This window comes from Cupressus sempervirens, chromosome 10 (assembly GCF_028749045.1).
Source record: "Cupressus sempervirens isolate cs-2001-9-10 chromosome 10, ASM2874904v1, whole genome shotgun sequence".
In the NCBI taxonomy this organism is placed as follows: domain Eukaryota; kingdom Viridiplantae; phylum Streptophyta; class Pinopsida; order Cupressales; family Cupressaceae; genus Cupressus; species Cupressus sempervirens.
This window is the reverse complement of record NC_143127.1, coordinates 380425068-380446680: the sequence shown is the minus strand read 5'-3', so window position 1 is coordinate 380446680 and position 21613 is coordinate 380425068. Positions and strand designations below refer to the sequence as shown.

The 21613-nt window shown below is 36.5% G+C and overlaps 1 protein-coding gene across 1 annotated transcript in view; it reads left to right on the top strand.

Moving 5' to 3' along the window:
• Positions 1-21613, top strand: part of ABCB27 (transporter associated with antigen processing protein 2) — a 142459-nt gene that overhangs the window by 16913 nt on the left and 103933 nt on the right. The window contains exon 5 of the mRNA XM_089807477.1: positions 670-794. Within this exon, the coding sequence (XP_089663603.1) occupies positions 670-794 (125 nt within the window). The remainder of the gene's footprint in view (positions 1-669; positions 795-21613) is intronic.

The window sequence follows — 21613 nt, the reverse complement described above, 5'->3', positions numbered from 1 at the left end:
ATTGTGTTCTGCAGTTCATTCAATTTATCTTCAACACGTTAAAATCCATAGTGTCTAATGTTAATGAAGATAAGCAATGTCACAAAATAGAATGTAATCTTTGGATATTAAACTTCATTACTAATGTATGCTAGGTTTTACATTTTCTAACCATACTTGTTGCTTGCTTTCGTAAAAGGTGCAGAGTGATTATTATTATTCTCTGTCATTTAGTAGGTGATTTACATTTTTAAGGTTTTGGTTTTATTTTCTGCTTTTTTATGTTGTGTGGTTCAAGTAACATTGGAGTTAATTGGAATCTGTGTTGTTTAACAATGTTGTATAGAACTCCGATAGTAACATTTGATATGCTTATTAAATTGCATGGTTAACATTCAAACTTGAGCTTTTTGTTTTCCATTTGATTTTAAGTTAGACCAGATTATTATGAAAATAATCTTATTGTTATCAACAATATTAATTATTGTACTCGAGTTTAAATGAAGTTGGCAAGATGATTGATATGGCTATGATGTTCTTTTTGTATGGTAAAGAGAATATTAAGCATTTTCTTTTGCGATCTATTTTTCATTAGATCAGATCCTCACGAGAATATGTTTTGATAGTAAGATTTCAATTTTTCAACTGTAATATTTAATGGTTCTAACATTTTGAATTTTTTAACTGTAGCCAAAATACGGGGGCAAGATTATTGATATTGTTAGTGGGGATGTCAAAACACAAGAAGAGAAAGCAGAAGCTTTTAACGCGATAAAAAACACTATTGTGGAAATTCTTCTCATTGTTGTTATTGGGTATGGAAACTTTGCATTGTCTTTTATTTGTTAGCTCGGAGCTTTTGCTATAGGTTTTGAAACCTTTTCTATGGTTTTCAAAACTTTTTTGATGTGTTTTGTCTTGTTTTTGCATAAGCAATGAGAATTAATACCTTTTGTAGAGGTTTGTTGCATTTGTGACCTAGAAATTTAACACATGCAAAATGCTGCATTTGCTACATTTCCCTCCATAAGGCTCTAATGGATCAAATGTATCTGTAGGTCATGGCTCTTTTGTATTTTTCATATGTATGTTTTCAATAAATTATGTAAATTTTTAGCGAATTATCTTTTTATTATTTTCTTAAAGCCATACATATATTTTAGCATGATATTCAAAAGTGGCTTGAAAATTATACCCTTCAGAGATTTTCAAACTCTAATCGGGAGAAAACAAGCAACTTTCTGAACTAAATCTTTGTTAAAAAATTCTTAGTCATTTGTGATGGATATTTATCACTTGAAAATTTGATTTACATTTTCTTTTTCTCAAATAGAAGAGATACAAGGACTGAATATCGAGACTGGACAATTTAAGGATACAAGGACTGAATTTTGAATGGGTCTAAACATAATGACACGAACACCTAGTAAATAAATTTCAGGAATCAGTACACAACCATGATTTTCAACTGTGAATAGACCTGCAATATAAAGCTTGCAAATTTGGATGAAGCATTTAATCTTTTTCAACGCATATGACAAAAGCATTCAATGGTAATTAATGATATTATATGCTCAATCAATTCCATTGAATGGATAACAAATTACAATAGTATTGAGTACTCAATGAATAGCAATTGGAGCATAATGCAAGCTAAAATAGACATCTGGAAGGTGGCTCTAGATGACTACAATTTGATGACGTTTTCCTTTGTTTGGATAAAGTTTGGCAAATCCTTAACATTTAAATTTTGTTAATTATTTTATAGACATCTTGCTTGAAGATGAACATCCTCCCATTTGCTCTTTTCAGGAATTGTTTTCTACTTAACTTGATCACTAATATTGGACATTGAATCTGTCTTGCAACTTTTTTGTTCGAAATGAAATTTTTGACTTGAATCTTTTAACAACATCAATATATCTTTGCACCCAAAAAAATCTAGAAATCAGATTGACCAGGAAGAAAAACAAACTAAATAATGCAAAATATAGGATGGCAGTTCTGAAAATCTTAAATCTCAACTGCTGTAGTGGAAAAATGTTATGCTGGTGCTTGGAATTAATGTTGGAGGCCTTTCATAAATAAAAAAATTCAATAGAAAAATGAATTTATTTGCGAACAATTAATGTTGGTCCTGTATAACTGTAGCTGCTATCTACCAAGGCCTCTGTCTAGAGCATCCTCAAGGCAATTTGGATGACTTGAGGCAGTGCATAAGTGGCAGATTGAGCAGAAATGAGACGAATATAAAATTTAGGTTTCTGTTAATTTTCTATATTTTAGAAAAGTGCATTTTCGGTGGCCTGTGGAATGGAATTTGGGGTGAAAACTGGCGTCTGTCTATTGAAATTGTGTGCCAAGGGCATGGTGACCAGGGAGTGAAATTAGGTCTCCTGGAGACCTTTACAACAATATATGTCATTATGAGTTTTGAGCAGTGAGCAAAAAGTTATGATCCTCTGAAGTTAGGGTAATAGAATGCCAAAATCGTGCACTTTCTTCCAAGTCTGCGACCTCTTTTCCTACAATACTTTATCTTCCAAAGTGTGCTCGCTGCATAGAGTGCCACGTGTTACCTTTGCCGAGCTTTTGAGGGGGAGGAAGGGAAACTTTTTGCTAACCCCAAAAGAGTGCCACGTGTTATTCGAGCGCTCGCAACATTCCTTTTTGTTGGCAGGCCCGGATTTGTCAAAAACTGGACATGTGTTGGCCTTGCATATTTTGTGAGAAGATCATCCACTCAATCTTGTTAGCGGATTGAGGGCTAGCTGTTAGTTCTTAGAGCCCATAACGAAGACCTTAACTTCTCAAGCCTGGCAGAAATGAACAAATGGCGGATACCTGATTTGCTTTCTATTAGGGTTTTCATGCCACCGTTTCCTAGTCAGTATATATTGCCAAATTCTTTGTAATTTGAGGGGTGGACTTTCACTTTTATGCGAAAGGCTATTTTAAGCAAGCCTTAAATTGTAATGGGCATTTTGAATTAGTGAAATATATCAATCGCTCTTTTAAGCCCTTTGTATTTTAGGATATATTGTTTTCCATGAATCTTTTTTGTGCTCTTCCGACTTCAACTTGTGCATTTTGGTTTGTATTAAGTAGACTATGCCTTAGAATTTTCTATGTATGGCTATCATTATATGTTTTTTGCTTTATGTCTCACGCTCAAATAGTTATTTGTAGAACTGTGACTTTTCCAGATCAGATCTAAATGGTTGCCTTAATATTTCATTTTATGAAGTTTGGTGTTGCCTTAATATTTCATATATCCTGTACATTTAAAGTGTTCCAAAAGTTTGGTGTTTCGTCTTTTATTGTTTTAAGCACACTTATTTCATTTTCCCTCTGCATGAAATGAAGAGCTGAGTTCTAAAATTTTGGAGGTTTGCTCAATGAAATTGCATAAGGTAATCCATTCACAGAGCTCCCTATATGCTGTTTAGTTAAAAGCAATTTTAGATACCAATAGCTCTTTTTGACACGCTCGGTGGGACTTGACTTTCACAGCTAGAGATTTAGTGCATTCTTCAGCGTTTTCAGCCTTTAGGAGGCAGTTTCCAAGCATCTAGTGGCTCTGTAGCTAAAATTTGTTTGATTTTGATGGTACGTGCTCAAATTTTGGTGTAGATCTCCTTCCCTATGCCGCAATATGGAGGGATAGTATGAACAATGAGAATAATCCTCTTTTCAAGGAAATGGAAGCATTTACCTTTGTATTAGCAAAATCAAGCCAAAAGTGCTTTAGATTTTGCTCCATACTCCCATGTTACAATCAAGTATGAGCAATTTCCCAATGCTTGCCTCTTGCCCACCCTTGCTTATGCTTATCGACAACCACAAGAGGCATATTCTAGCCCCCATTAGCATATTGACTGTCTTGTCCAACACCAACATACGGAAAATATCAGTGGCAAGGAGATAATGCTAAACTTCTAGGGAGAGTTGAGAGCTCATGAGGAGTAGGAATATCACCGATGGCAAAATGAGCTTTCTTGCCAAGCTCCTATTATTCAACAACAAACTGAGTTCCCAAGATGACAACAAGAGCTATTTCTTGCAATGCAAGTTGTTGGTAAGATTCAAAGGACCAGACAACCAACGACTATTAAAGAAGAAGAAGAAGAAGAGCCAATTTCTCTCTTTTCTGAGCTCCCCTATTTTGTAGGTGAGGAGGAGCAATTGCAACAACAAGGTGTTAGCGTGACAAAAGATGAAGGTGAAGAAGAGGATTAATTCCTCTTCCTAACTTTGTGGAGCATGAGGCAAAAGAAGCACAGAGGTGCTAAGCAGCGACTAATTCTCGCATGAAATAAAGGTTCTTCTTTTGAACCTTAGCATTGAGCCAACACCTTCTAAGGAAGAGGTCACCATTCCATTAGCGCTAGCCCCTGCTAGCCATTGAGAAATCGGGCAGCAAACTTTCAAGAGGATGTCCCATTAGAAATCTTGCCTAGATCTTCAAGTGGTCCCCAGTCATGTTCACCTCTGAGCATGAAGATGAGCACTATTAGTTTTGGGGATTGCTGTAAATGTAATTGCATTGCCATCTTTGGTATATGTGTGTTCCAAGTGCAACAATCTCTCATTATATTGTGAATGTGATATGGATAGACATGTCCCTTCATTGGACATGTCTATTGATTTATATTTAATTAATATAACACTATAATTTAACTACTCACACACACACATATGTAACTTCAGTTTAGTCTCTTGAGTTTATCCAATTGAAGCTACCAAACATTGATACTCCCTCTTAGCTAGGGAGGATAAACACACGTATTACCTCAAAGTAATATTAAGTTAGCAAGATTAAGGATATCTTTGATCAAAAGATATCCATCATTTTGATATCACATTTGATATCAAGAGTATTGGTCTCCCAGAATATCAACATATGATATAAACGAAGTACTCAATAAGGTTAAATATCACATCTGATATCATGAGTATTGGTCTCCTAAAATATCACTGATAATCACCAAATATTCAATAAGGTTTGATATCACATCTGATATCATGAGTATTGTCTCCCAAAATACATGATATTCACCAATTACTCAAAAATGTTTGATATCACATCTAATATCATGAGTATTGGCCTCCCAAAATATCAATGATATTCACCAAATACTCTTTGAGTAATGGCCTTCCAGAATGTTGAGATGCAAGATATTGACCAACTACTGTGAATAATGGCCTTCCAGAATATCAAGTTGTGTGACATTCACCAAGTACTTTGTGAGTAATAGCCTTCCAGAACATCAAGACTTGTGATATTAACCAAGTACTCTGTGTAATGGCCTTCCAGAATATCAATATGCATAACATTCACCATGTACTCAAAAAATGTTTATAAGGTATGTGCACACGCATTCTCATAGTGCTTACCATATAAACATTCACTATGCAAGGTATAATCTATCATGATCTGTATAGACACACCATAGGTTGCCGGAAAGCCTATGACCACATAACTGAGACCCCCAAATCCTACTGCCAGCTCGTGAGGGTCACGATGGTGAACTGACCTAGCCAACTGTAGGAACCTGCTAAAAATGGGGACATTACACAAGGTAAAGAAGACATCACATGGATAATAAGCAAAGAAGGGTTTCAATGTTTAAAGCAGTGTTTCGGGACTTAATGAGTCTAAGCAGGACTTTGCGAGTCTGAGGCAGAGGCGGCCTTTCCGAGGCAAATGGCCTCTGGACTTGAATTTGGCCGAGTCCTGGTAGAGTCCACTTGGACTCGTGGAGTCCTGAGCCCATTTACTCTCCCAATTTTTTTTTAAAAGATAGAGAGTTCTGGAAGGTGTTTTTTTTTTTCAGTGTATATTAATTCTGAAAATGATGTTGTGGTATGTCAAGAGTTTATTAAGGTTGAATCTTAAATCTTAAATCTTCAAATTTATGTCTGAAAATCATGAATATTATAGGAAGTTTAATGTTTAAATCTTCAAATGTCGTCAACCAGGTTATAGCAAATTACACAGTTGAATAGCCTTGCATCTCGAAATGAAGGATAGTTACCCAAATTAAAGGCTCACTGCCAATATTAGTTACCATCTGGGTTTCATTATGAAGAAGTCACTTCCAGAATTGTAGAGTTTAGTAATGTTGTACAGATATTTTCAGATTTACATATATTTGTGTTAGAATTCTATAATGATGTATATGAGTTTTTTTTTTAGACTTATGTGTTCATGAATGTTAGAAATCTCTAGTGTTGTACATAAAGTTATAAACTTTCAAACTTACGTGTATATGTGTTGCTGGCTATGTCCTTGATCATTTTCTTGGCAAAAATTTGTAAGCCAACTTAATTGTTATTAAAAGACTTTTACCGTTAAAGGTTGTGTTTCACGAAGCAAATTGATAGACATACTTGAGAGTCTTGTTGTTGTCTACAATGCGCACATAAGCTGTAACAAACATATTTCTCAATATCTGAGTCTTCCATGACTTATCTTAGGTGTATTCGCAGGAGGGCATAGGCTACTATGAACCTTAGTCTTCTACACTCTAGCTGATATTTTGATATATGTTTTCAACTTTTGATTCCATGGATTTCATATATTGTAGACATTTGACAGTGACACTATGTTTAACTTTATATTATGTTATTCAGTTTTTTTCCCTAAGAAATTCGTTGTTATACAGTTATACTTATGTGATCTATGCAAAATTGTGTATAAGTGTTAAGTAGCTTCTATTTATCTCAATTATTGTGTATTTGATATTAATTGACTAAACGATGCATGAAAAAATCTTTAAATCCTTAAAAAAGTTGAAATTCATGGGTTCTTCGATTTTTCGAGTCCTGGCCAAGTCTAGTTGCCGAGTTCGAGTCTGAGTCAGATTTTGACTTTCTGAGTTAAAGTCGAGTCCGAGTCTCGTAACTATGGTTTAAGAAATAGGAAATAATTATTTCCTATGATTATTATGGCATAAAGTAGGTTAGAGATTCCCTTTATGAAAGCCAAGTTATAAATACATAAAAGGGTAAGTATACATATTATTTCATTCTTATGATATTTTATTTGAAAGGAATGTTATATATATATATATATAATTTCATTCTTATATAAAACAAAGAATTATGTTTCTAAATAAATTGAAGATTTGTGTTATTTTATCTATCATAGGATATTGTAGATAAAATATACAAGTTGTGATAAGTTATATATATGAAGGAGTATGTATTGAATTTATTATAGTTAGAAATGAAACCCATTCAAATGATAGGTTATTATTGTTTTATATATATAGGATTAATATGTTTTTTATTTATTGAATAACGTGTATATACTTTTTAGGTCCTTATGTGAGGAGCATTGGATATTGGATAATATTCTGTCAGTCCATTGGGTTGGCACCATGGAGATTAAGGGAATCTCTATCTTGGGGTATGTGAGGCATTAAGGTCTCCATCTGACCACTATGAGTAGGATTAATAGACAATCTCCATGTGCCGGAATGTTCTGAAGATGTCAACATATGTATGTGATTTGCCTTGGATAGAGGATGTCTCGTCTAAGAAGAACCTTAATGGGAGCACTACATGAGAAGACAACGGAATAGCGAAGGGTTAGGAAACTTGATCTGGAGACGTCATTAAGGTTGGGGTTAAATTAGAGAGTAGAATAGTATAGTTAGATGTGTTATTGTTATGATTCTAACAATTGTTTGCATGTATTACTTGTCCCAAGATAACCCTAATAGTGGGGACATTACAATAAACAACATAATGAAAAAGAACTCATGTGAGTCTTTTATAACTTTCGTTGGAGAACAAATGCACTATTCCAACCAATGTGGGACAAATAGATATACTTTTTCCCTTTAATACTTCATTTACTCTAAAACTTTAATCAATACCTTGGGTTAACCTTCTATGGATTACTTGGATAAATGCCCACTTCTAATGATGACTCAACCCTCAACCTAAGTGAAATTATTAAGTCGAATTATAACTTCATAGTAAGCCATTTAATGTTTTACTAATAATTTTTCCAATAAAATAATAATAAATCCCAAAGTACTTATCCTTTAAATACGTCATTTGAAACACGAGTTAAACCTATTATTTCCTCACGTGACGAAATGCACTTTCCAAAAACAAAAAGGGTCCTCAATCATCACCAAAATTACCATGAATAGTAAATACTTGAAATTAAGCCCAAACAAAGTCCAATTTGAGCCAAACAGAGACCAAACTAGAACATACTATATTGTAGAGAAGACAAAACCCTCCCATAACTGAGCCTCTACCTCAAAAGTCTCTTGATCCACAATAATTAGCCTACGAGGATCACAATAATAGGTTAATCCCTCAAACTTTGATGATAGTGATAATGGTGACATTACATTCCTTTGGGATTTTTGTACAACTCTAGAGTTATTGTGGAATACATAACAAATGTTTTGAATTTAATTATTTGATGCTGCCACTGATAGAGTATTGTGGTGCTACGTGGATGACTGAGGTGTATGTATCACTATCAAGTGTTAGTCATGAGATGGTATTGATTGTGTTATTAGTTGAAATACCACTGTGTGTAGGAGTTTGCTCTACTCGAACAAAATCTACTAAGCTACATCATTACTCGAGTCTCTCACTTATATCAAAGAATTGCATCAAGAAAGCCCTGTGTATGTTGTCATCCTTGCATTTTGACAACACTCCCACGAAGATTGAAGAAACTACAATCAGGGAACATCGGATTCATGCATCCTGGAGATGACTTGAACAAAATTTGGCTGCTAGGAAAGTCAATATACACTAAATCCTTGAATCCTACTAGTCTGTAGCTGTTCGAAGTTGCATAATCAGCAATACAAAATCCACTTGTCTACAGGTCGGTCAATCTTTGGTATTATAGTTTCAATTTTCTGAGATGATATTGGAGCCTATATGGAATAATAGATAAAATTGTTTTGTTCCTTTCTTTACTATTATCTTGTTGCACAAATCATTTATTTCTCCCTATTACCACAACTACAATAAATGTATTAAACATAAAACAAATAGCTCTGCTTTTGGCAATAAAAACACTCTGTAAAAGAATCCCTTTGCGAGTAAATTGTTGTCAAACTTTTACTGAAGAATAAGGGGTTCGAAACTTAGTTGGAAAAAAGAGTGGGTCATTTCAGTGGTTGTTTGCATAGAGTTCTTGGGTAGGCAAAATTTTTGGAGATGTTTGGACAGTTACAAGTCAAGTCTGTAGACAATAAGTAGCTACTTAAGCAACCTTGTTGGTTCATACTATTAGGAGTTTTGGAAGGTTGCGGGACAATATGGTAACAATCATTGAGCATATCCTATAAAGGAACTTTAATTAAGGGATTAGAGATTAGGTTAGAATAAGATCAGTGCAAGTGCAAATTTCTTTTGTGGAATCAGGTGTAATCCATATATTGCAATATATTTTTACCAAAGAACCAAAAGTTGGAATCAGATTGGAATCGGCAAGGCCTACTTGAATCGTGAATTGCCTATGAATTAGCTACGAATCAGCAAGGTGAAAAAACCCTTGAAATTCAAAGATTTTAACGGTTTTAAACTTATTTCATGCACCCTTTATTGAATATAACTTAAACACACTATAACATCATCAAATAGAAGCTAAAGCCTAACATACATAAACAAGGAACATAAACAATAAGTCCATCACATATGTAAAAAAATCGGTGATTTTTTACCAACTTTGCCAATTTTTTGGGGTCGATTTTTGGTGATTTTTGACAAAAATCGCTGATTTAGGCGATTTTTGCCTCAAAAATTGGCGATCCGTTTTGATGAGTCAAAAAAAAATCACCTAGCCTTCCTCGGATTACAAAATCACCAAAATCGCAACGAATCTTGTTACTATGATTTTTACCAACATCTGCTTTTATATATTTCCTATTCATTGCTGATATTGAAAAGGCAAATGCACATTGATCCCTATTAACTTAGAAACAACATTTCAAAACAGCAAATTAACATGTTTAGACAGCTACCTAAATTCATTCTCAAGGATATGGAATGCATCCTTGAAGAAAAGCTCTACAACATAGAAAGGAAACTTGGAGGCTTGCCTCAATTTAAGTATAAATTACTTTGTGATTTGAATGCAATTGAGAACTGGTCATCTATAATAGAACAACTAGGTTCTAAAAGTAAGCAAGTAAATATCCTTCTTGCTGTAATTCCTTTGGTTAAGCCAGTGTTGTTGAGAACTTGAGACATCCTGATTGTGAGGGAAGATTTGCAGCTACTTAGTGTATTGTTCATGTTATGAGGATAGCAACAACACAACATCCTTACAACTCAGGAAAGTTATGAAGGAAGTATTCCAATTGATCGTAGAAAGTTTTTAAGGATTGAGTAATATTCATAAACCATTCTTTGGTAAGAATGCCAAAATTTGGTAAACAGTTGCAAAACTTAGAGCTTATGTGATTATGATAGATCTTGGTTGTGAAGACTTAATTCTTGATATGTTCTATCAGTTTTTGATTGTCATTGAAAGGGACCACAAACGAAATGTCTTTTCTTTAATGCAGTTCATTATGTTTTTGATCATTGAAGAGAGTGATGAGGATTCACATAACTTCTCATCTACCATATTGTCTGTTATGAAACAAACACATGTCACTTCTTCTGATGCTTGTAGTTTGGTTAACAATGTGAGCGGAAATCGAAACCATTCTTAACAAGGGGCAAAATTGAGGAAGAAAGAAAGGAAGATTTGTTTCAGCTTATAAAAGGTCATGAAAAGAAATACAAAATTCAGTCATATGGGCAGCTTACGAGGAATGAAACTATTAGCATTTGTAGGGACTACAAGGTGGGAAAAACCGCAACCATGGATCAACTACCTGGGAACACAAAGGAGTCTCCATGCCTTACGACATCACGTCTTTTGGTTGATGACTATAGGGTCGATGAAGCACAGCTTGGATAAGCTATTTGTGTAGCAACAATGTAATATTCCATACTTGCGACGCTCCTTTAAATCAATGTACAGAGCCTGAGTTGAGGCCGTACGGTACTATTGGTTGCCCAGAGTGATAGTACGGTGAGCAAGAGAAGGGAGCCGTATGGTGGTAGGCCGTACTTAGTATGGCCGTATGGTGGCAGAAACAGTTCATACGAGTGAGGGATGATGGCTTGGAGGGAAAAACAGTAGGCCGTACGGTGAGGCCAGAATAGGCCGTATAGTGTGGCTGAGGCAATCTATTTGGATGGCTGTATGGAATGGCCGTACTGGTGTGGTGACGCCAACTGGGAAAGATACTATGTGTTCGGTGAAGAGTGTACGAAAGTTAACACTTGGAAGGCTGTACGGTCAAGAGTCCATGCCATAGGTTGGCCGTACGATCAGTTATAATGTGCAATAGAGGAAAAACAGGGATGCCATACAGTGAGGTATTGTTCCTGGAGCGTGGAAAGATGAGGGGAAAGAAATCAACAATGCAAACTAACTTATAGATCCAAATTTATCAGACAGAATCAAGTAGAACACCAGTATCCTTGATTAATATTTGCCAAAGATGGTGCTCTGATTTGCCAGATTTGAGCAAAGTAATACATGCAACAATGGAATAGGGTGAGGGTTGAATCCCACTGAAACTGCACGAGCCAAATAGGGAAGGTCTTTCACTTCCGAAATGGCGGATTACAGAGAACTCTAGCAAGAATTCGTAGTACAAAGAAAATAATCCAAAAAGCATGCCTACAGACTACCTACAAGTCGTGCTTAAATACCTGTCAGGAAACTTTTTGAGGGTGTACAAAGATAGTTGATGGCGACACAAACTATGGAGACAACAAAAAAATGGGAACCAGATACATTAAATCAATCAGCCCATTACAAAAGTTTGATTTATTATTTATTTTATAATGGGAACATTACAGTCCTCCTGTCCCAAATTTTGCTTGTCCTCAAGCAAATGCAACGTTGGGTGTTGGAGAATGTGCTCGCCCTCCCATGTCGCGTTGTCCAACGGTAGGTGTCGCCAGCGTACCAAGTATTCCTTCACAGTATGGTTCCGTAGGGCCCTCTCATGTACTTCGAGGATCTCAGCTGGTTCCAAAATGAGCTTTCCTTCTTCATTGAGTGGCGGAAAATCGGTAGCAACTATGATGTTTTGCCCTACGGCTTTCTTCAGACAAGAGACATGGAAGACATTATGAATACAGCTATCCTTCGGAAGTTTCAGCTCATAGGCAACTTCACCAATGTGGCGAGTTACATGATAGGGGCCATAGGATCGGGGTTTCAGTTTCTCTTTTCCCTTTTCCTTCAGTGAGGATTGTCGATATGGCTAGAGTAGGAGATAGACCAAATCCCCTACCTCAAAACTTCTTTTTATTCTGTGTCTGTTGGTGTTCATCTTCTGTTGGTTTTGTGCCCTCTATAGATTTTCTTTCAAGCATCTCAGAATGTCTTGTCCCTCCTAAAGCCAGTTCCTCACCCTTGGTGTGTGACTGTCACCCAGATTTGTGTCGATGAAGGAAAGGGGTTCGTACCTGTACAGAGCTTTGAATGGTGCCATTCTGATGGACATGTGGTACGTGGTATTGTAGCAATATTCCCCCAGATGGATCCATTTCACCCACGCTCGCTATTGTGCCGAAACGTAGTTCTGAAGGTAGCCTTTGAGCCATTTGTTCACAATCTCTGTCTGTCCATCTGTTTGTAGCTGGTAACATGTACTTGGCGATAATTCTGTCCCTGCCATCCGAAACAGTTCTGTCTAGAAGATATTGATGAATTGTCCATCCCGATCATTGACGATGTTTTGGGGTAACCCATGTAGATGGAAGACTTCTCTAAAAAACAGATCGACAATTTGTGCGGCTTGAAGATCGGAGGGGATGGTGAAGAAATGTGAATACTTTGTCAATCTCTCAACCACCACGAAAATACAATCCTTTCCGTTCACCTTGGGAAGCCCTATTATGAAATCCATCGATATACTTTCCCACTTATGTTCGGGAATTGGCAAAAGTTGTAGTAGCCCGACAGGTAGAGTATGTTTGGACTTGTTTTGCTGGCAGACCCCACACTCTCATACATACTGCAACATGTCCCCTTTAAGTCCTTTCCATGAAAACCTCTTTCGAAGACTTCTGTAAGTTTTGAGGAAACCTAGGTGTCCAGCTAGGGGTGAGTTGTGTACTTCCTTCAAGATTTTCTGCTTCAATTTGGATTTTGGCACCAAATATATCCAATTTTTATAGTAGATGATGGCATCCACCACTCTGTACCGATCATTGTGAGTGTGGCCATCCATTATTTCACAGGCAAATGTGTTTTTGGAATATTCCACTAACAGATGTGCCTTTTAGTCAGCTGAAATCTGGTCTAGTGAGCAGATGGTGGGTTTCTGGGACAAGGCATCTGCAACCACATTGTTCTTCCCTTTCACATATTCAATGTCAAAATCAAAAGCTTGAACCTTGCTTACCCATTTTTGTCGCCTCTCGTTCAAGTCCCCTTTTCGAGGCATCGATGGCGAGGCTCCCAAGGTCCCTTGCAATTGAAACACAATTTCTTCCTTTAGAGTTCTTGTCTGGTAGCTTCATCCAACGACGGCTTCTTGGGCGGAGGTTTGTCCCTTAGAAACATCTGTGGTTTAGAATGTGAGTAACTTCAAGAGGATGATGCCATACTCCGTGCTTTATTGATTGCTTTCGACAGGGTGGCAGGATTGAACCCCTTTGCCCAACCTTTTAGAGGTTCTGTTAGTCCGTCCATGAAGAGCACTACCCATCTTCTTTTGGAAATGTCTGTGACCAAAATAGAGAGTTTTTGAAATTCTGCAATGAACTAATCGACCGATCCAGTTTGTCTCAGTTGTGCCAAATCTTTGAAATTGAGTTCTGGATCCTTACCATCAAATTTCTCTATCAATCTCTCCGTGAATTCCACATAAGTATTTATTTGATCAATGTGATAGTGCCGTAATGCCACCATTTGTGCGCAACTCCTTCCAAGTACAACGCCTCAAATTTGATTGCTTCTTCTTCTGGCATAGGATTTAGCTAGAAGTATCGGCCTTCATTACCCATGCTTGTGTAGATATAGAATCGAATCCGTCAAATGGAGATAGATTTACCTTACTCAACTTTCTTCTAAGATCATCGTTAAAATATCCTCTGTTTCCGCCTCTCGAATATCTCATTCTCAGATCCGCGTAACCTTTGCAGGATATATCTTCTTCAAGGTTTGCATTCTTCCAGTCTTCTCTTAGTTGTTCTTGCATCTCTTTGAAGGTTGGTTGTTTCCCTTCGTGTTGTGCTTCTGTTTGTGGTGGAAAAGTCGGCAATAAAGGTCGATAGCGTGTTGGATGAGGGTTTGATTTACTCGACATCGAGTCTGCGCTGTGACCATTTTGTTCTCCAGATGTTTTGTTGTCTGCCAACTTCTTGAGAGTTTCTTCCATGAGTTGTTGCGTATCAGTAATCTGTGCTTGATTCCTGGCAAGTTCCCTCAGTAGTGCTACGAGTTCGTTAGTTGTCAATTCCAGTTTGGCAGCCATTCGATCAACGGAATGTGTCCTCCTCTTTCAGCTATAAACTCTCATTCACTGTCCACAGGCTGGTAGGATCGAAGCGCTCTAATACCACTGTAATATTCCGTACCTGCAACGCTCCTTTAAATCAATGTACAGACCCTGAGTTGAGGCTGTACGGTGTTGTTGGTCGCCTGGAGTGATAGTACGGTGAGCAAGAGAAGGGAGCCGTATGGTGGTAGGCCGTACTTAGTATGGTTGTATGGTGGTAGAAATAGTCTGTACGGGTGAGGGACAATGGCCCGGAGGGAAAAACAATAGGTCGTACGATGAGGCTAGAATAGGCTATACGGTGTGGTTGAGGCAATCTATTTGGAGGGCCATACAAAATGGCCGTACGGGTATGGTGACACCAACTAGGAAAGATACATGTGTTCGGTGAGGAGTGTACGGAGGTTAACGCTTGGAAGGTCGTACGGTCAAGAGTCCATGCCACAGGTTGGTTGTACGGTTAGTTATAATGTGCAACAGAGGAAAAACAGGGATGCCGTACAGTGAGGTATTGTTCCTAGAGTGTGGAAAGATGAGGGGAAAGAAATCAACAATACAAACTAACTTATAGATCCAAATTTATCAGAAAAAATCAAGTAGAACAGCAGTATCCTTCAATTAATATTTGCCAAAGATGGTGCTCCGATTTGTCGGATCTGAGCAAAGTAATACGTGCAACAACAGAATAGGGTGAGGGTTGAATCCCATCGAAACTGCACGAGCTAAATAGGGAAGATCTTTCACTTCCGAAATGGCAGATTACAGAGAACTCCAGCAGGAATTCGCAGTACAAAGAAAATAATCCAAAAAGCATGCCTACAGACTACCTACAAGTCATGCTAAAATACCGGTCGGGAAACTTTCCAAGGGTGTACAAAGATAGCCGACGGTGACACAAACTATGGAAACAACAAAAAAATGAGTTTGAGATACATTAAATCAATCCGCCTATTACAAAAGTTTGATTTATTATTTATTTTATAACGGGAACATTACAAACAACTAAGGGTTGGCATAAGGATACTCATTCTTATTATAATATTTTTAGCCAACATAGTGTTGATTGGATGAAGCATTGTAACTTACTATTTGTGATGGATGCTGATTGGATATTTGAGAATCCACTTTGAGTTGGATGGTGGAGCACCTCTTGAATTCGGTTAAGAGTCCCAGATTGATACTAATTGCAGTGAGGAGGTGATTTCCTTATTACATTTGCTAGAGGGACATAATGTTGATTACAAATCAGCCTTGGTTAGAGACTTGGCTAGCAGTATGAGGAGAAAGGACATTGTAGATGAGCATCCATTGATTTGTTCTTCTCATACAACTAGGACTCAACCACATTCATCCAGTACCTTTGGTTACTCTACCATCACAAATGTTGAGCATGGTGATAACACTTGGGTGAAGTCTTTTCAATATGGGATGTTTGAGCTTATTGATGGTATGCATTTTTCACACAATGATGTGCATTGTATGACTCATGATATGAAGAGACAATTATGGAATTCTAGTGTTGATTTAGGATTCCCAGAGAAGTTGGTTAGTGCATCACATTATGAGCACATTGTATGGAATGCTTTTTGGTGTCCATCCAACCCACCTACAAAGGACTTGTTATTTCAATTACTGTAGGCATGGGATTGGTGGTTGGTTTGGTACTATTCCCTTCATGAAGGAGAAAGCTGTGTCCAATAGTGTTGTTAATTTGCTTCTTTAGTATAGTTACCATCTTGGTATATTTGTTAGAGGGCCAACGTTGTGGCAGTTGGACATCTTGGATATTCCACTTATTACTGGTATGGATCGTCAGGATATTATAGACAGTTGGGAAAGTAGATGACCTTTTTGTTTGTGGGACCCAAGAGGATCAATCACATGGTTAGTAATGTTTTCAGGAGTTGGTTGACATAATGTTGAGCTCCTAATTTTCTTTTGACCTTAGTAGTGCTAGCGAATTCAATTGGAGAGGAGGTTCTTAGTTGGATTGAGGATCTTCATATGATAGCAACGCATGGTAGGATGATTCGATAGATTATGCACATGGTATCATATGGGATCCTAGTATTAGTATGATTGGTGCATTGTTGTTGTGGGGAATTGATGAGTGACTTCACAATTTGAGACATTTTATTTGTATTGGATTAGCACAACAACATGGTAGAGAAACTTTCTTGAGATTGATATGGGATCTAAGTATTTTGGTCACAACATGTAGGTACAGATTGCTTGAGGGCAAGCAATCTTTGGGAAGTGATGACTGTAATGTCCCCTTTTTCTAGCCATTAGCCTCTTATGCGTCGTTAGCCCTTTTCACCATGGTCTTGTGTGCTAACTAGGACTTTGCAGGGATCAAAGTGAGATTTGACACTGACATCTTTAGTTTCAGGTAGACCGAAGTTGACATAGCAAGCTTTGTAGATACTTACTATTTATAGTAAGTCAACAGGGATTAACATTTCTAGTTTTTCAGTGTTGGACTTGGAGCGCCTCGTTGAGCTCTTTTGACGAGCTATTGCACATGATTTTTAGAGTTTGACTGGTTATTTATTTTAATGCCTAGTGACCTTTAAATTAAGTGCATCTTAATATGTCACTTTACTATTATAAGGATATATTTTTCTCTTAGTTGGACAAAAGGACAAATTAAAAGGAATAGAGGATAGAAAATGAAGAGACAAGCAGGGGAATGTTAAGAGTCACTAGGTTGTGCTTAAAAGAGGGAAGAGGAGCTCAATTCATCATGCTTGGATTTGTGTTTGGTTTTCTAATCTCACTTTGGAGAAGCTTCTAGCTTTCTTTTGCTGAAACCCGAGGACAAAAATCTTCAGGATTTCCTGATGGATTGGATGGAAACCAGTTCATTTTTAGTGTGGATTTGCGATGGAGTTCAACTTGCATTTCAGTTTCTTTCTTATTATCCAATCTGACCGCAACTTTTTTATTATCTAAGATTGGAATACCTATGAAGCTATTGTATCGCTGGTTTATAATGCAATAACTATTTTTGAGTAATTTGTATGAGCATTTGTTGGTGTATTTGCTGGTTGTTATTGCATAAATTCTCGGTTGTTATTTCTGAATTTTTTTGATCAAATATTTTGGGTGTATATATGCACGAGATATTACAACATTTTAAAGTGTTCCAAAAGTTTGAAATTTCTCTTTTTGTTGTATTAAGCACACTTATTTCCTTTTCCCTTTGCATGAAATGAAGAGCCGAGTTCTAAAATCTTGGAGGTTGCTCAGTGAAATTGCATAAGGTCCCCCATTCACTGGGCTTCCCATAGGGTGTTTACCTAAAAACAATTTTAGGTATCAACAACAACTATAGACATTTCATTTTACTTTAATTTTTTTTTAATATATTAATATATCATTTGTAATTCTTGAAATATCAATTTGAAGTGTTTTTTCTCAAATAAGTGTAATTATTAATGAAAAAATATTAACCAATAAGTAATAGCTTACAACTTTACCAAGCCTCTTCTGGAGTTTTCTTCTTGACAACCACTGTAGTAGATCGGTTGAGGAGATAGAGGACAATGTTGACTTTCAGCCCAAAATTTCTTTGGAACACTCTTGTGTTTGAGCATAGATTGAACCTTTTTGGTGATCATGCGGTTTCTTTGCTCATTTTGCTTAGGGATATAGGGTGTTAAATTTGCACTTTATGCCATGTTCATAGATATGGGAGAAGGAAGAGGAACACAATTCCACCCCCTTGTGAGTTCTTAGAGTAAAAATATGTTGACTAGACTCTTTCTACAGAGGCTTTGAACTTTTAAAACAAAATAAGCTCCTTTAATTTTATGAAAAGAATACATCCACATTTTACGACTGAAATCATCGACAAAAAGTAAGAAACACCTAGATTTAGTAACAAAATGAGTAGCCATAGGTTCACAAATATCATCATGGACTAGTTGTAGTACTTGAGAAGCTCTCTAAGAGTCACCATTTGAAAATGGAGTCTGATGTTGCTTCCCAGCTTGACATGTTCTACAAACTCTAGGATTTGGTGTAATGTCCTCGATTTTGGTAGGTCTACGCAGTTGATGGAGTTAGCTCATCATAGCAACCCTCGTGAGCTGACAAGGTGTTTTGGGGGTTTCAGTTGTGGACTTACTATTTTTAGTAAGTTTATTTTCGGTAGTTACTATTTTTGGCAGTGCAATGGGTGGCTTAAGCAGTTGGTTGTCACCTGCAGTTAATAAAGTAATAAATGGTATGAGCTATTATTTATTTATTAATCGTTGAGTTGCATTATTATAATAATGACTTCAAGAGATTTATAAAAAACAAGTTGGAAAGTTTCTAGTGTTGGGGTTCTTTTGGGAAACTTCCACAATTTCTGTAAGTGGAGTTTTAAGGAAACTTTGGCCAAAGAAAGCTTATAAATGAGAGCTCATTTCATTGGGAAAAGCATGCTTGATTATATATTTGATTTCGTGCCTTTGTGGTTTCTTTTTGGGTTCTTAACTGTATGCCCTTGCTGATGTATAAGGGTTGGAAATTCTGAAAATTGCACTTGCAATTTAGCTGCTGAGGTATAGCTAAGGTTGCCTAACTTCTCTACTGTCATCATTGTATCTAAGAAGTATTTTAATTTCACTGCTGAAGTATAGTGAATTTGTTATTCGCTCGATTCTCCTACTGTGCCTACTGTGTCTAGGGAGACGGATATTCTGATGGTCAATTAATTGCCACTGTTGGGCAATCAAAGAAGGACCGATCTGGTTATAGTGACAGCTGAGATCGAAACTCTGCAAGTATGTATGGACTGAGTCTCCAACTTGGATGTCGTTTTGGTATTGCTAGTGTTCGGGGTCAATAATTACGGCTAGGAAAGGGTCAAGCTTATTCCTTGTGATACTGTGAGCCACTTGTGGAATGAGTTTGAATCCAGAGGTCAAACATTTCCTGCTGCCGTTGCAATTGGGGTCAGGTTTATTTGAATAAACATTGGATGTGGGCTCTCTGGTTGCATCAGGAGTTAGTGGTAGCAGCTGTGGGATATCATTGCTACGTTGGACACCTTCATTTTTGTTTGGTGACACTTGCAAAATACATACAACAACCATGTTTTTAAAAGTTTGTAATAGAATTAAGTTGTTCAAAGATGCTCTTTTGACAATAAAATCTGACATAATTTGGAGTTGTTTGTATGACCATAATACTCAACTTGTGTTATCATATACTTTGCAAGAATTCAGAAAATATAGTTTTTCTTAAAGAAATTGAAAATAGAAAAAAACAAATTTGTTCATTAGCTGATCAAGACTTGCAGAGGAAAACCAAGGGTTTTTACAATTTGGGTTTGGATGTCTTTCAATCCAATGCCAAGTTCTTTTGGGACAAGTTGAGACTCAATGCACATTTAAGCGCCCATATTGCTGATACCATATTGTATTTATAGAGGAACACTTGGTTGTCATGGCAAGCTCTTGACAACTACCATAGTGAACAAATTTGAATAAACCATGATCCTGCAAACCGATGCCAATAGTAGACTAATTTTCCCAATATATGATACTGCATTGATGTGAATTTAAGGTCACGCTAAGCCGAAGAGAGTGTCTCTTATTTTGACTAATAGAGAGAAAGTTGAGCTCCATGCCAAGAACATAATACACGTTGAGGACAATCAGTTTCCTCCCTCTAGGCTGAATTGTATGTTGCCTCTTCCGATAACAATTTACTTTTTCCCTAATGGCTGAAAGTCAGTGAACCAAATTCCGATGATGAGTGAAGTGGTGTGAGGCATTTGAATCAATATATGGGTAGAAGATTTCACATGGTCTGCATGTCTTTTACCCATGAAGGCATAAAAGGAAGACTCATCCTCAATATGCTCTTCTACATTTGCTTTAGTTGTGAACCACTTTGCTTTCCTTGTGTAGCCAAGCGTTTACGACACTTGAGTCTCATGTGACTGTACTTATGGAGTAGTTGCACTAAATGTTTTTCTTCTTTGAGCCTTCTGATGCTGAAGCAGAGAATGCCTTTGAGAAGACTAAGAAGATGAATATTTGGCTACGAAGGCTTGATCTTAGAAGATGAATTAGTACTAGTACCAAATTGTTGTTTCTAGTGATCTTGCTATAAAAGCATTGTGCAGAGTTTGGATAATCTCAAGTGAACATTAGTTGAAGCAATGTTGAGAATCTCAACAATGTGCTCATAGGAAGATAGAAGACCTTTCAGGGTGCTCACCATATTGCCTTCTTCTATTTTGTGTCCAATTGCTTCTAATTGATCTCGAATGTCCTTGATTTTATTGAGATGATCTTGCAGGGATACCTATTCATCTATCATGATCATGAAGAACGAGACTTGATTATTAGTGACTGAAAGTTTAATGAGCTTAATCATCAAATTTGTCTTGCTTCGTGCCTTCATCTTGAAGCAAACAAGTCTTACCCAAAACAATTTTGTCAAGACATTTGTATTGAAAGATTGTCATCATACATTGCTTCCAGGTTATACTTGGCTTGAAAAAGTAGACGCAATGTAGGAAGAAAAAGAGTTGTCTCAAACACGATACGTGATACTCTTTTTTTAATGGTCAGCCGTGACCCTTTGGCTATCATCGGTTTCAAGATAATAAATTATTCAAATTCCAAGATGACCATTCCAATACATCATAAATTCAAATTTAAATATAAGAAAAATAAAAAGGTTGGAAGAGAAGTTGGAAATATTGAAAAACAATTCGAATTGCCAAATATTGAATCGATTAAAAGAAAGAATATTAAAATGGAAAGAGTAGAATTGGAAGGTAATAATTCCATTGTTATTAAAATTCGAACATTATTATTCAAATGTTATTATATATTGAATATTATTATTATAATCTTATATTTATAAATGTACATGTAAATATCACTTTATTAAAATTATTAAAATATAATGATGCCAAATCATTTTTATATTTATATGCACGTATATAAATATTTATTAAAATAATATGATGAAAAGATAAATTAAAATCCTTTGAGATACATTTCATATTTTAACCCAATTATTTTCTCAATTTATTTATTTAAATAGCTCATGCGGGTCCC